This window comes from Rhodnius prolixus, unplaced genomic scaffold (genome assembly GCF_049639745.1).
Source record: "Rhodnius prolixus isolate KJV_2025 unplaced genomic scaffold, Rpr scaffold_14, whole genome shotgun sequence".
Lineage (NCBI taxonomy): Eukaryota > Metazoa > Arthropoda > Insecta > Hemiptera > Reduviidae > Rhodnius > Rhodnius prolixus.
The window spans coordinates 6,466,629-6,481,757 of record NW_027411594.1 but is presented as its reverse complement, the minus strand read 5'-3'; the positions used below and the strand labels follow the sequence as shown (position 1 = coordinate 6,481,757).

At 33.3% G+C, this 15,129-nt stretch overlaps 1 protein-coding gene across 4 annotated transcripts in view; it reads right to left on the bottom strand.

Moving 5' to 3' along the window:
* The window catches only part of LOC141451772 (transformation/transcription domain-associated protein-like), a 43,750-nt gene that overhangs the window by 15,703 nt on the left and 12,918 nt on the right, over positions 1-15,129 (bottom strand). For all 4 annotated transcript variants that reach the window (XM_074123423.1, XM_074123424.1, XM_074123425.1 and 1 more), the window contains 26 exons: positions 14,906-15,053; positions 14,542-14,675; positions 13,904-14,065; positions 13,567-13,824; positions 12,700-12,982; positions 12,422-12,627; positions 11,339-11,509; positions 11,070-11,240; positions 10,617-10,928; positions 9,730-9,852; positions 9,443-9,638; positions 8,582-8,733; positions 8,325-8,500; positions 7,489-7,727; positions 7,265-7,407; positions 6,529-6,561; positions 6,269-6,460; positions 6,051-6,181; positions 5,814-5,976; positions 4,915-5,165; positions 4,200-4,371; positions 3,409-3,576; positions 2,631-2,882; positions 1,849-2,128; positions 1,235-1,446; positions 636-800 (listed from right to left, as the gene is read on the bottom strand). In XM_074123423.1, the coding sequence (XP_073979524.1) occupies positions 636-800; positions 1,235-1,446; positions 1,849-2,128; positions 2,631-2,882; positions 3,409-3,576; positions 4,200-4,371; positions 4,915-5,165; positions 5,814-5,976; positions 6,051-6,181; positions 6,269-6,460; positions 6,529-6,561; positions 7,265-7,407; positions 7,489-7,727; positions 8,325-8,500; positions 8,582-8,733; positions 9,443-9,638; positions 9,730-9,852; positions 10,617-10,928; positions 11,070-11,240; positions 11,339-11,509; positions 12,422-12,627; positions 12,700-12,982; positions 13,567-13,824; positions 13,904-14,065; positions 14,542-14,675; positions 14,906-15,053 (4,893 nt within the window). The remainder of the gene's footprint in view (positions 1-635; positions 801-1,234; positions 1,447-1,848; positions 2,129-2,630; positions 2,883-3,408; positions 3,577-4,199; positions 4,372-4,914; positions 5,166-5,813; positions 5,977-6,050; positions 6,182-6,268; positions 6,461-6,528; positions 6,562-7,264; positions 7,408-7,488; positions 7,728-8,324; positions 8,501-8,581; positions 8,734-9,442; positions 9,639-9,729; positions 9,853-10,616; positions 10,929-11,069; positions 11,241-11,338; positions 11,510-12,421; positions 12,628-12,699; positions 12,983-13,566; positions 13,825-13,903; positions 14,066-14,541; positions 14,676-14,905; positions 15,054-15,129) is intronic.

Genomic DNA, 15,129 nt, shown 5'->3' with positions numbered 1-15,129 from the left:
AGAAGGTTACAATGATAAACTGAATCAAAAGCATTTGTTAAGTCTATATAATGAGGTCTACTTGATCTGATAAAAAGGAGTTTAGTAGGTATACTGGAAAACTAATAATTTATAAGCCGTACGTAAAGCTTCAAGCCGTATCCAAAATTCCGCTTAAACCTTCGTACACTACCAATGCAAACAGACCTTGTCCTAAATCTGCTGATTTCCTTGACATCCTCTAGGTTCCCTGGAAGTTTAAAGGGACTGGTCTTCCACTCATTTAACTACTTATCCACACATTTCGCTGAAAAGACGAGTTCACAAGTCGCTATTCAAAATTTTTAAAATTTAGTTTAAGAAAAATTGGTGACACAACAGAAGGACTTCTTTCTTGGTTTGAATTGTGAAATCCACTGTAGGCCTCAGGCCTACTTCACAGACTACAGGTTTTAAATACCAATGATGGACTCGAAAAACTGGCTTATTACTATTGATATTATATTAGGCAGAATTGTGAGAAAAGTTTCATCTTTACCTAAAGAGGTTAAACCGAAACTTTCTTGGTTCCGAACTATATTTCTAATATGTAAAATATAAATTTAACAATAATAATCGTTATATATAATAATTTGTTCAAATTAAAAAATGTTTACCTGACTCAACAAGTTCAACATAAATTTCCCTTCATTGCGCATTAGGCAAGTGAGCAATTGCGGTATCCAAGGTAACCATTGTATAGGCGGCACCCCGACCACATATTTATCCACAGCCTCGGTCAGAGAAAATTTCTCATCATCATAGGTTAACAGCCAAAGAACCTAAAAATGGGTTTCCAAAAATTTCATCAATGATCACTCAAAAGATAACTAATTAAAAAAAAACATTGCTGCCTTTATCACAAAAATTCTCGATAAAGTGGGAGAGAAAACTGTGAAAAGTGGTACTTCTTGCTGAGGGATTTTCCTCGCTAAGTAAGCTTCAGATCTCATGGAGGTTCTCAAGCGCAATATAATGTCTAAACTTCCAGTGATTCGTCTTTTTTGAGTTTGAATGTTCACTCACAGAGACCCTTACCAATTTGGACTCAGAAGTAGACCTACAGAAGTATGTTTCCTATGAAAACTGGAATAGATATTGATATGATTTCCAATACTTTTCCTGAGAAACAGGTTAGACCTGCGAACTTTACACCCTCATTCTTGTATTACTAGATAGATAGATGCTAGGAGTGATAGAAGTGTATACTACTCACCTTCGCTAAATATTTTCTTGATTTAGATTCATTCTGATGCCGGCAAGCGTGCAAGAAACAAGTGATTGCCGCCACACCCAGCGGTATATCCGGAACGCTACATTTTGTGAACTGCGATTCTAAAAAGTCACCCCAAAGTGCCCATGCTTTTACCAGAGTGTCGTGCAATTGTACTGCAGCTGAAAATACTTTATTCGCATCATCGTAACGACCTAGAAAATTAAAAGAAAACTTAATAAAAATATAGCAAATGATCAAATGACGGTTAATTAAGGAGATTTTTATAGGCCCAAAACAAAAGGAGGGTAATTATAATGAAAAAAAGTAGTTTTGTCACAAATTTTCAGAATCTTTTGTCGAAAGGCTCCAATCAAAAACCTAGAGACACAAAGAAGAAATTGCTCTCCAAAACAACTTTGGGGCTATTGCCGATAAAAACCTGAACCTTAACGGAAAAAAAGTTGTTTCCTCATATAGGGTGCACCAAGATCAACTCGATAAAGGACAGAAGGTGGTCGTAAACATCATTCGCCCGAAAATATATAAAATAGGTCCATTCAGATTTTTCTCGCAAATAAGATGTAGAATGAGATTTAACACCTCAAAACACTTACCTATCTGCGCTAAAAGCATTCCTTTCAATGCGCAAAACTCTGAAATCATTTCTTTATTAAAATATTTCAGATTAGTTGATTCGACCACTTCTAAACCTTCCTGTAGTTCTTTGCTTCCGGTCAGGGTGGCCATTTGTAAATAACATTTCACTTGTTGCCTGATCTTCTGGAAACAGTCCACAATGGGCACACTTGGTATTGTATAAATTCTAGATAATGAATCTAAACAGACACCAGTTAGATTGTGCTTCCTTCCAATCTTGCCGAAATGAATAATTGCCTAAAAAGAAAAAAAAAAAAAAGATTAATGGGTAACACTCTTACAACTTTTTTTATAATCCAATTTATGTAAGAAAACTATCTTAAACCTAAAAGTAACCTAAAAATTGTCTTTAAATCTTCAATTAATCTACCTCAAGCTTAAATAAGTTACGAAAAAGTACTGTTAATGGAATTGAGATCTCTTAGAATCCATTTATAATCAATTTTTTCACAGCTAAACTAAAATGGCCTAACAACACACTATAGGTCCAGGTTGAATTAATGAAATGCCAAATCTGATGCGGCACTTTAGAGAGAACCACTTCATAAAGTGGTCTTACCGCTGATTTACCTTTAATAGAAAGTGTGTGACTAAAAAGTTTTCAGTTTTTTGGGTAAATTCACACGGCTAAATTTGGAAACGAAGCAATGATCAAGGCAAAACTGGACACTACACTCTGGGATAAGACGATTCACCCATCAGTTTTAGGAAATCTAAAAAATTCTAGACGATAATTTACCTGAGCCGAAGCATGCACACCAAACATACTAGGATTGGTGCCCTGATCGTGTTGGCTATCATAATGTGATGTTATAAACTGATAATGATGTTGGCGCCAAGTGAATACATCGCTCCAATGGCTCAGATCGTCCGCAATTATTGGCAAACGATTACGCCAAGTTTTCACAATTGCTTTCATATCGTGCAATGAATTAGTTTTTTCATGTAATAAACCTTGATGTATTTGGCAAGCTTCTTGAAGTTCCATTATCTGTAACAATAGAAAGAAGCAAATTATACTTAAAATTCCAAATTATAAAATTAAAATAAAATCTTTTCAGGTTTTTAAATTCTTATTTACTTTTAATTAGTTTAAAAAGAATTTGTACAAAAAAAAAAAAATTCAATAATTCAAAAGTTTAGTTTGAGGAAGGAGAACATTTCATTCGCGACAAGAAATAACCCAGAATAAGTAATCAGTAAATTCTTTTACAGTACATATAGTACTTTACCTACGAACATGTTTCAAGTAAAAGTTTTCTTCTCAGGCACGAAGATAGCCTTGAAAAAAACAAATTGAATTGTTGTTTTCATTGCCTGGTTACATTACTAGACCGCTAAAGTACACATTTAAGGAATTTTCAAAGTTGATACGTTCAGAATAAGTTCTTCCTGGAAGGGATAGAAGAGGTAAACATTGAACTTCTCCTAAAATTATTTGCATCTTCACCTAAACATTTCTGCGCTTTCTCATAAAAATCTTATTCTTACTTAATAAGAAAGATTCAAAACATTACCTGCTGAGCAGCCTGCAGTAAAGGTAAATGAATGTGGGAAACAATATGTGGCAGTCGTCTCCATTCCTTCATACACAGAGTGCTCGCTAGTTCCACATATCTCCCGACAATAGGCAGATGCTGTTCTTCTGGATGACAGATAGTCAAATAGCCACGATATAAATGAACCTGCAAGAATGAGGCGATTTGTAAACTACAACCCAGGACAGTGAACTTTATTCTTGTTGAAGTATGTTCGTTTTTAAAATTTTGTTTAGAAAATGTTTAGGCAGTATTAAGAATTTTTAGAAAATTTTTGGGCATCATTGTTTCATGTAGGTGCCACGAAAGCCGAGAGTTTACAGGCACGATGCATATGTAACATATATCCAGGTAATGAATTCGATTCCTGAACTAGGCCATATTTGTATAAAAAAAAACAATACAGTTAAGTATGTCAGCAGTTATCTGCCTCTGCCCAAGTTTCCTAATTCGTAGTTAGGTATATAACCTGTCTGAAGTTAAAAGGCATTACTTTACTTTTTGTACTTAATGTTTGCAATATGCAACTTTACATTTTTTTGCAATAGCTACAAAAAACGACGCTAAGATACCAAAGGGAGCCCTTGAAGATTACCTAAGTGGGTAACGGTCTATCCCAACCTTCCTTGCTGGGGAAGAAGACCTAATTAAACAACAAATGATGTTAAGGCATAGACTGATGATGGAAGCTCAAGAAAATAGAATAAGCACTGAAAGAAACCATTAAATAATGGAAAGTAAAAAAAATGTTTATATTATATATACATTACCTTCCAACATAATTCTTTAGGACATCCTGCTTCTACATGGGAAATAGCTTCTTTCATCAATGACCAATCTGGTACACGCCAAGCGCTTTCCAATATTAGGAACGTATTCACATGACCCTTAGTCCTTGCATAATCTAGTACATGGTCCCATTGATTCAGCTCTTTGGAGCATCTGCAAAATTGTTACTTATCTATTTCAAGCATTCTCTAATTATACACATTTTATTAGGGTATAACAAAGACCTTTTGCGTTTTTTCCTTTTATTTCATCAAAAAAATCTCATTATAACTATACTTTTGGTCACTTAAAACCGATTAGTGACATTTATATAACGGTGTGCAATAATATTTTTAGTATAGTTTAAGAGATTTATAAAATGATTTAAAAAAATGTACCGAGTGCATTAAATTTGGGAAATCGGGCCTAATTGAAGCAAAACTAGTATTTGAAGTGATTAGTTAAAACAAATTTTACTTTAAAAACTAAAATGCTGTGTTTTTTTTAATATATTTTTACTGTCATTATAGAAAAAAGCTAAAAACGCAAGACGTTTGATGTCTTCTGGATTTAGATTGTTATATAATGAAAGTAAAAATAATTTTAAAACACAATTAGACAACGCACTTAATGGATTCTTCAAATAATATCCCTTGGAATTATCCTTGAAAGGCCCTAACGGCTACAAGCAGAGAGAATTAAGAATTTCTGACTAACCTGATCCACTGTTTTTCCCATAACCTTTCTTCAGCTAAAATACTGATCGGTGCTGGAGTATTAGTATAGTCTTGGCGGCATTTCCCCAACACCAGTTCGTAAGCGCCAAGAGCCTGTTCAAAATAACCTTGTTGTTCAAAAGCAAGAGCTATGCCGGTTTCTTTGTAACGGGCATGTCGTTGCCACAATGCACACCACATGTCTTCTTCTCTTAACTGACAATACATTTCGGCTAATAATTCTACGGCAGTCTACAAGAAAAATATAAATAAATAAATAAAAAAATATATTAAATAGGAAATATTCCATTTTTCAGAAACAATAATAAAACGTTTTCCAAAATAAATCCCCCTTTCGCTGAAAGTAAGTAAACCATCTTGACAATCAAGATCAAGATAATCGTAATTATCTTGGGAAAATGGAGTAGCCACTTCTTCAGATATCTTAGCACCCCTTCGGGGATCCATTCTAACAAAACAAAAAAATTCCGACAACCCTAAACCTCAAGTAACGGCAAGTTAAGCTGCAGAAAAAGTTGATGTGTTGGATTTAGCGAACTGTAAGCACATGTTAGCAGGCAAACTCTAGCTCAGCCCAACTGGAGACACGATACGTGGAGAAACATGACTGGCAACTCCTCGGTATACCTAGCCTTTCTTGACAAAACGGTCTTGAGAGCGCATTATAATTTCGACCAGTAAATCTGTAATTCACGGCTATTCCGATTAGGAAAAAAAAGGTGTAGTGAGTTTGCAATGACACTCAAATGCTTCTGCAAATTAACGTAAATTAAAGTTTGAAGAGTAATTAATATAATGTATGTTTTGTAAGCTTTCTGAATCGAAACATTATGTGACTTCTTGCCTAAAATTGTATAATTCATATTTAAGATTACATACCTGTTGTGGGATAGCATCCGGTTCGAAATCATAACAATCTAATAAATCTCGTTTATTTTTATTCTGTGACGCTTGATTCACTTGCTCAGCTACCATTTGTTCTAATCCTAATGTTACTCTGTGCCAGAGATTGTGCGATTTACCTAAGTAAGCTATTACAGCTCTAAAAGTAGAAACGAATTATGAATTTATGAATAGCGAAACTACATTTGTGTTTACTAAGATTCTTTTACTTACGGTTTCACTTGCAAAGGAGGATTGCACAGAGAAAGAGCTTCAAATATTGTACTAAGGGCACTCGGATGTATATCTTTTTGGCAGACATGAGCACCGCTTACTAAAAATGGAAGAATTTCACCAGACAGAGACTAAAACAAAAAAAATCATCATAATCTTGCAAACATTTCTAGTAACCATGAATTCAAAAAAGATCTTTCAAAGTGGGCATATTTTACCGTTCTTTGTCTGTCTGACAGTATACTCCACATCCTAGGAAACAATTCTAACCAAAGTTTTTCAGCTAGACTGGTATCCATATGGCAAAGTTGGATAACACACTCCAAGAAATTACCCAGACGCTTCTTTCTCGCATCGTCCAGCAAAGCCGCTTGATCATTTACCAAAGTATCAATTCCCCCAGCAGGAGTCTGTGACAAAGAGAGTGAAACAATTTTTGTTTGTCTTGGATATGTTCATGTACTGATTTCCAGCTTACAGGATAGTTACAACGTCGTACATCTAGAATTATCTAAAAAAAAAAATTACGTGTGAACATAAATAAGTCTTTCTCTTAAATCAATTCACATAATTGAATTTTCTTGGAACTTAGAGTTTGGAAAAAAGTTACATATGTTCGCTACTACAAAAAATTAAATTAAATGTTAAAAATTTCTTAATTCAAATTTCCTTTATACCTTCCCCAAAAAGTGACAGCATAGACATTTCCCAAACCGTTAAGAAACTTCTGATGAAAGGCGACAATGATAATCCCGTAACGTAGAGAAATAACCAAAAACAGTCAAAAATTCTAAAATACAAACTTTGGGCTATTGAGAGAAATATCTTCAAAGTAAATCATATTAAAACCTTCATCATAGTTTAAAATAAATATCTGCCGTTTCATAATTTGTTTTAATTTTCGTTAGATCGATTTCACAAAGTAATCGATCCTTTGTAATTTTGAGCCTTAAGAATACTGTAATATTAATATAAGATAATAAATAACAGTACAAATAAATATATATTAAAGGAATTCTAGAACTTCCTAATCTCATTACACTAATTTCTCCCTTGAGCAGCTTTTCAAACAGTTGTTAAAACACTGGTCATTGAAATTTATAAACATCTGAAGATGCCTTCTAAATTTAAGGGGAAGTAATACTTTCAGTCAGAGATTCATAATTGCCTTACTGATTTGCCTTGCTAGACATAGAACTCTACATTAAACCAACCTTGTCTTCATGATCATCCAATGGTTCCGTTTTAATTGGCACACTTAATAGAAATTCATCCCTCTTGGCCGAATCTGCCGTATTAATTATAGAAGTTACGCTTGGTAAAAGTGGAGTTTCATTGGAAAGTTGTAAAAGCATATCTGTAAAGTGAATAACAATTAGAAAATTATAACAGAATTCATATCTTCATTGAATGATTGAACCATTCAAAAATAACTTACTTTCATCAGCTGTTACCAATATCAATTCAATACATTGTTTTAACCAATAATGATGTCCCATCGCTTCCCAATTTTGTGAACTCACAATGTACATTAATCGTTCATGCAGTTTACGCCTCATTGATGCGTCAAAGATTTCAAAAAATTTGGCCCTAATATGTGGTTGGGTACATCTAAGTCCAGCAAGAAATGCTGGTTCTAATTTCGGTATTAACTCAGTAGATTTAAAAGAATCATCTCTGAAAGAAAAGTACATATACTGCTTTACCAAATATTCTTTTACCTTTCCTTACTGCATTTTAACGCACTAATCGATAAATTTAGGATAAAAAAGGTTAATAATCTATGTTCAATAGATGTATAATAAAAATCTAATATTGTTCCTATGTGGGTGGATAGCGTAGTCGATGTTTATTTGACTGTTCAGAAAAACTTCAAGGAACTTCACATATTGTAAATCTAAACAAATCAAGGTATGTTAAGGCAACTTGGAATTCGAACAAAGAAATCAGGTGTATGCTTGTATTAAAGCAAAACTTAAGTGGTGTTCGTGACCTCTGAAAAGTCACATAAAATAAAGTTGTCTTTGGAAAAAAGTAAAATAAATTGTTTGCAACTGGAGTTGAGTAAAACATACGAGTTGTTTTCGTGAAACAACAATAAAGTCGAACGTCCGCTAATGGATTTTAGCGGAAACACAAGTAAATTAGACGTGACATTACGAATCCAAACGGAAACCAGGTTAAAGCTTCAAAATAAGTTTCTGGTGGGAACATTCAGTTTTAAAAAATTTATTAATCACAGACTTTAAAAAAATTAAATAAAATACTAATTACCTGTAAACATAATTAACTAGTTCTAAAAATTGTGTATTTAAGTCTGGAAATCTTTTCTCGACAAATTGCATTAATTTTACTAAAAGTATTGACTTCTCTCTAAGGCTAGGTCCCATATAATTAGGAGTAGGTGCAGCTGTCAAAGGCCGAGTGGATTTCATCCATTCTTCTACCATCTGTAAAATAATATAGAAAATTAAAAATTAAGAAGAAAAAATAAATAAAATAAATAAATCAGAAAATATAACTTAGCATACCTTACAAATTGCTTTCATTACTTTTATATCAGGTGTTTTCTCAATCAAACCAACCAATATGGAGCCTATGAAAGTTTTTTTGGTATCGCTGGTCATTGCACCAACTCTATTTTTCACTAAGTCCAAGCTTAGTATCAGAAGATCGCTAGTACCTGTGAAGAACGTTGAACGTTTATGGAACTTTGTCAAATTATGTGTCAATGATTTCATTATTTTATACGTTGTACCTATGTAAGGGGGAAATAAACTTCTACTTATTCAGTGATCTAGACTTGTAGCGAACAATCCCTTAACAAGTAACCCTAGGAAAAAGTCCAGCTCACTGGCGCAAACCCTCGATTCCAATTCACACTTAAAACTCTTTACGACAATTAAATTTTAAGTGCAAAAATTTATTACCTAATAGAGACACTATACATATTTTAGGTCTCACAGGATTTGGTTTGAAAACGTCTACCACTCTTTCACCAGTGATAGCTCCTGTTATATATGTACTTATGACTAGATTATAAGGAAAAAATTATTTATTGTACTGAATATTTAAAAATATATAACTTCGTTGATACACAAATATACTTTATACGGAACACGTTAATAGTCGTACACAAATAATAGATGCCAAAAAAGCAAAAACGTAATTTCGTTTTATTTATTAGTTTTTTCTCTCGTCAAGAGTTTGGCTCCACGGAAGTCTTACTCGGAACTGACGAACCAAACACTGACAATCAGTCAGTTAGAAGCAAAGCGTGTTAGATACAAATCAAAGATATCTCAATCTACAAAGTGAATACGTGCAAGTATTTGCTTGATGAACCCTTAACATTTAAACAAGATATACAAAGATAAAACATAATTACAAACCTGGAGAATTTTCCGCTGTTGCCGCTAGATGTTCCCGACTCATTCTATGAATAACTCGTACAAAAGGAATTATCAATCTATCAACATAACTGGGATTACTGCTGCAGGCAGCTTTCAACATCATTATCGTACCAAACAGGAAACTGCAATTAGCGGAAGTATTCTTTTCGTAATTAGCTAAACCTTCAAATACTACCTAAAAATAAAAAAAAAAGAATGAAAGAGGTAAATTTAAATTAACAAAACATCATGAGTAAGAGTGTCATAAATAAAAGTTGATAAATTACTCTTCCCACTGATGAATAGATGCACTCTAATTCTTCATATTTTGAAGATACATTTGAATTGGAAGGCTCTGTAGGGAAAATGCTCATTAAACGGGTTAAAAGAGCATGCGTCAGCCTAATAACCTGGAAGAAACCAAGTGCTATAAATTAAAATTATAAATAAGTAAAATAATTTGAGGTTTCAATGTGGTTATAAAATATGGTTATATTTTAGGCTATTTCGTTTCTTTCTCTTATCGTTTAAAGTAAAACTTACTACAATTGTTTCATTTCTCGAAAATTTTGGCAAACCACGAAAATGATTGTTTTTAAGAGAAATGACTGTACGTTCAGGCCTCCATGTATGTGGCACACAAAATATCGCATTAACAGAAGACTACATAAAGTTCAAATTTCTTAGGATGTTTCGTTACGAAGATTTCGTTTTATCCATCAACCAGTTGATGTAGAGGATTCGATTCAACTATGTTTCCGCCTTCGATGATTCAAAATTTTCGAGCCGGTAAAAAAAAAAAAAATTCATTACCTCTGTGTTCTGTGATTCCTTAGCGAGCGAATCAAATATTTAGGCAAAATTACGAGCTGAAAAATTGTTTCGTTACCGGAAGGGTAAAAGGACCCAAGCTTCTTCTAGTTTTCAGTTATTGTCTAGTTACTCTTCAGTAAGTTTAATTTGAATTTGAAATAAACGTGTTTTAGCTTTCCTCAAGAGATCACGGATTTTGGCGGTTATCTTTATGATAAGCTTCTCAGAGATAGTATCAAAAGTGAAAGTGAAAATGAAACATATTAAAGTCAAATATCTTTTCAGTAAAATTTTACGTTTCAAGAATTTTTAAAAACGTGAACTGCAATAAAACAAAGTACTACTTATTTGTTTTAGATACCTTATTATTTGAGCTAGAAATGCAAGCATTGATTCCTTTCTGCAATGCCTTACAAGTGCTCAACACTTGGTCCTTCTTCATCACTGACAAAGACAGAGTGAACAGTTCCAGGCCGATACAAACATTGCCTAAATTTGGACTTGGTTGTTCAATTGAACAAAACAATTTATCTAACCATAGAAGACGGAAATCGATCACGTAATGAGGCCAAACGTCAGGTTTCAGTGCTGTCCGTACAAGATTGTAACAACGTCGAGACAGTACTTCACCTGGTGAAGCAACGCCGGCTGTAGGTGGGTTGATCTCATTAACCTGGGGAAAAATGGGCAAATGATTATTATTTTTTTTTCAGGCGCATTGACGTCTATGGTCATTATTATTACTATACTTTCTCTAGTACAAAATTGTACGTATGATGGGAAATTAGAAAAAAATTCAGACATGTTACTGTACCGAACAAGCAAGTCGCATGAGAAAATTAATCAATATATCTGCATGTGACTTTTCCAAAGGTTTCAATTCATCAGGATCGTGTTTGATACTGATTGTAACACCTGGACCTTTCTTCCATGCTTGATCAGTTTGATCGCCAGATCTTTTTTGTCCAATTGTACAACCATTCTCCTGAAATACAGACAAAAAGTAATATCTTCAACTGGTACAGCTTCCTAGCCAAGATATAATAATTTTCATTATTATTATTTGTGAAAAGAAAAACATACCTGGGCGACCTGTGCCTCATCTTTAATTCGTTGTAATTCCCACCGAATGATGACTTCAACTAATTCACATCCCAATTTCTTATGTTCTAAAGATGAAGATGCACTAAATCCAAGTCTTTGTAAAGCGCTAACCATATGTTGAAGAAGATTGTGACGTACTGGGTAATAAACCTATGAAACAGAAAAGCAGATGTGAAATACTCACACGACTGAGTGTTTTCTTAACGAATATCTTATGTATATTGGGCGAGTGTTAGAAGTGAAATGTTAGACTAGAATGCCCGCAGGAACTCCAAGATCCCTGAAGATTAATGTTTAATGATTCACAGGAATTTTGAACGATGAGATAAACATAGTCACGATAGTTCATAATATTTGATATTTCTTCTATCGTACAAAAGTAAGGCCGAAAAACAAAAATACATCCTCACATGATTTATTTTTAAATTTTCTACATCGTTGAAGCATGTTTCATTACTTAATTAAAAATATTTTTTTTATTACGAGTATAATATTTTGAAAATTTCTAGCGAACGGAAACATGTACCAACGAAACTGAATGGACGCCTTACGTCTGCGCTTTGTGAATGTATATCTAAAGATGTAAACTTTTTCGAACGAAAAAACTCAATTCGATAAAGCAAATTTATCAATTTGTAAAACTAATAACGTTATTGTTTATGCTGTATATGTTTACGGATTCATTATTTTGACAAAGGGGTTCGTGGCTCTCTACTTTACTGTCAAAGAGGTCGGTGGAATACAAAAGTTAAGAAGAATCCTTGCTATCCTAGTGTGACGGATATTAGTCAGCATTCTGGTTCGAACCAAAAATGGTTTAAAAACTGCTACATAGCCTTGAATTTTGCATGAACCTGATTAAGCACCATTTACTTCATTTATTTCACCCTTGTAGACAATTTGAACTACATCACCTGAGCGGTATTCAGGCGTTTCTTTTGTATACTAAATCTAAAAACAGCAGTCTATCCGACTGAATTGTCAAATATTTCTTCTGAAAGAAGGGAACAGGAATGAAATAAACAAGAATAAACACAACATTCTGTACAAATCTGAACTTACTCCATAATGTCTGACCACCAACTGTAATATATGAAACAGCTGTTGCATTGAATGACCCTCTTCAACAATAATCTTCTTTGTCCAATGCGTTAACATTTTATAACCATCTTCCATTCGAGCAGGCATAGCTGGTGTAAGAATTTCTAAAGCTTGTCTTACAACTGGCCGCACTTCTACGGCGTGCGCTTTCAATAAGCTATGAAATACTATAAATAAAAGTGGGTGAGGAAAATTTAAATATAGGAATTTAAATTCCAATAATAATTGATGGTGCTCACCTTGTAATACGATTCTCTTATAAGGTACACTATGGATTGCTAGTTTTGCAATGATGTGCGATAACAACAAGTGACCATGATAGCGTGTAGCTGGGTCTACACAATTATTACTAAGCAGACAAGGCCAAGCGAAAGTCATAATGCGGCGCAATTTTGAACCTTGTGTCTTGTTAGCTGTATCATGGATATGGTTCAAAGCTTGTTCAACTAACAAGCACGACAACTGAAGCAGTAAAATGCGAACTGAATCACCATGTCCGAATGGATTATCTGGATCAATGATCTGTAAAAAAAAGAAGATTCATTCATGTTTATCTCCTTAAAATATTAATAAAATTAAATATAAATAAAGTTCCGTCAATTACTAAAGTAAAAAAAGTTAACGACTTTTCAATTTTATTTCAGGCAAAATTGATTTTCCAAGTTCATTGCATTTTTAGTCTGCAAAGCTTCCTTTCTCCAGCGCTTTACCTTTTTTACAATGGACATTATTATAAATAAAACATTATTTTATGCTAGTGAGTCAGCTAAGTTAATTGCTAGGCGCCTTGCCATTAACCAATCAAAGGTTTCCATTACCAAGAGGCGTTGCAAGGTAAACCGCATTTCCGTTCCAGACATGCCTATTCTGTTAGCAAATTAAAAAATTATTGAATCGGTCCAAGGAGTCCACATCTCTCGAAGAATTGTTGTAAGAAAATTGTCTAGTGGTACGACTTTTATCCAGAAATTTAGTTAAAATATTCTAACTTTAAAATAATCACAAATCTTATTGTAAATTAACTTTAAATACTCAATTTAAAATAGATAGTTAGACGTTGCGCCCCAACTAGTAGGCAATTACTTTACTTGTTTTATTTTAAATACCTTGTTAATGAAAACTGAAACAATATTATCAGATGAATCTTGATTTGGTGACGGAGGTCCGCCGATCAATTTATCACCTTCGCCTCGTTCAAAACATACGGCAAAACATGGGATGATGACAAATTGTAAAATTTTCGCCTTAAGTTCTTGTGTAAGATTAGCTGTTGGAAATAGTTCTACAAATCTGAAGAAAGCTGTTCTTTTCCAATCGACTGTATAACTCTGCGCTACTGTTACGTCTAGAAAATCTTTAACAAACTGCCAAGAGATATAATTTACAAAAACTGAACCATTTATCTGCTAAAATACAAACACAAAATAAATAAAAAATATATACCTGGAAATCTGGTAGAAACCGATCGCAAAAAGCCCGCAACAATTGAAAAAGTAGATCAATATTTGTAGGATGGTGGCTAAAAAAGTTAAGCAGTATTTTAACCAGTAGTTTTGGTTCTTTCCAATGTCCGTACTCAACACTTTCTATGTTCTTATGTCGTTGCTAGAAGGGGAAAAAACAATATTTCTTTACAAGTTTAATCCATAGCTAACTACATAATACATTAACGCCAGTATGCGATAGCGTACGAAGATTCCGGAAAAATAGCTTGTTTAAAAATTACACTTACAAAAATCATGACAGAAACCGAAATACGGATTAGATTGGAAAAATTCTTTTATATACATAATTTTGGATGAATAAGATGGAGAATATGACGTGAAAAGTGATTAAATATACTTTAACCGGAGTTAAGAGTAAACAAAAACCAGAATTGTATAATGATCTATGACTTTCATTCAATGACTTTAACATTTGAAACCTTACACGCTGTCTGCAATACTCGTTTAACCTGGGAGTTTGGTAAAAATATTTTGAAATGGACAGAGTAGGTTTGATTTAAGTACGGCGTTCAGCTATACTACGCTAATAATTAATATGCTTAAAATATTTAGTAAATAATTGAACGAACATCTTACTTGATACTGGTCATTACACCAAATCTGTATGTAAGTTTGTGCTAATTGATGCTGGGTTGACAACCATTGATCATCATACTTCACCATCAATGATACAATCCTTATACTTTGAAATTGTAATTCAATACATTCTTCTGCAATATAAATAAACAATTCAAACAATCACTAATTCCTCTCAGCAATTAACATAATTAACTTGTTTTTTAAATGTTTGAGAATATAAAAAAAAAAATTATTTTCGGTAAAAAATAAAAAAAATCTACTATCGCAGAACTTCCTCTTATGATGGTATAAGGAAAAGAAGAACGTCTCGTTGAACAACAGATTATTAAATAAATATAACTGGACGATGAGACCACTTTACCTGGTGTCAAATTTTGCGGCATCGTAGTCGGTGCTAAGGCCATCACGATTAATCGCTCTACACCAACATTACTCTGTAGGACATCTCTAAATGGTTTTCCTTCTTCTTGTTTGATCAAATATTCTAGATATTTATTCCATAAATCATCCTACAGAATTCAACAAACAAGGTTTAAAACTAAATAAATAAATAATAATTTAATCTCATAACAAAAACCATACAAA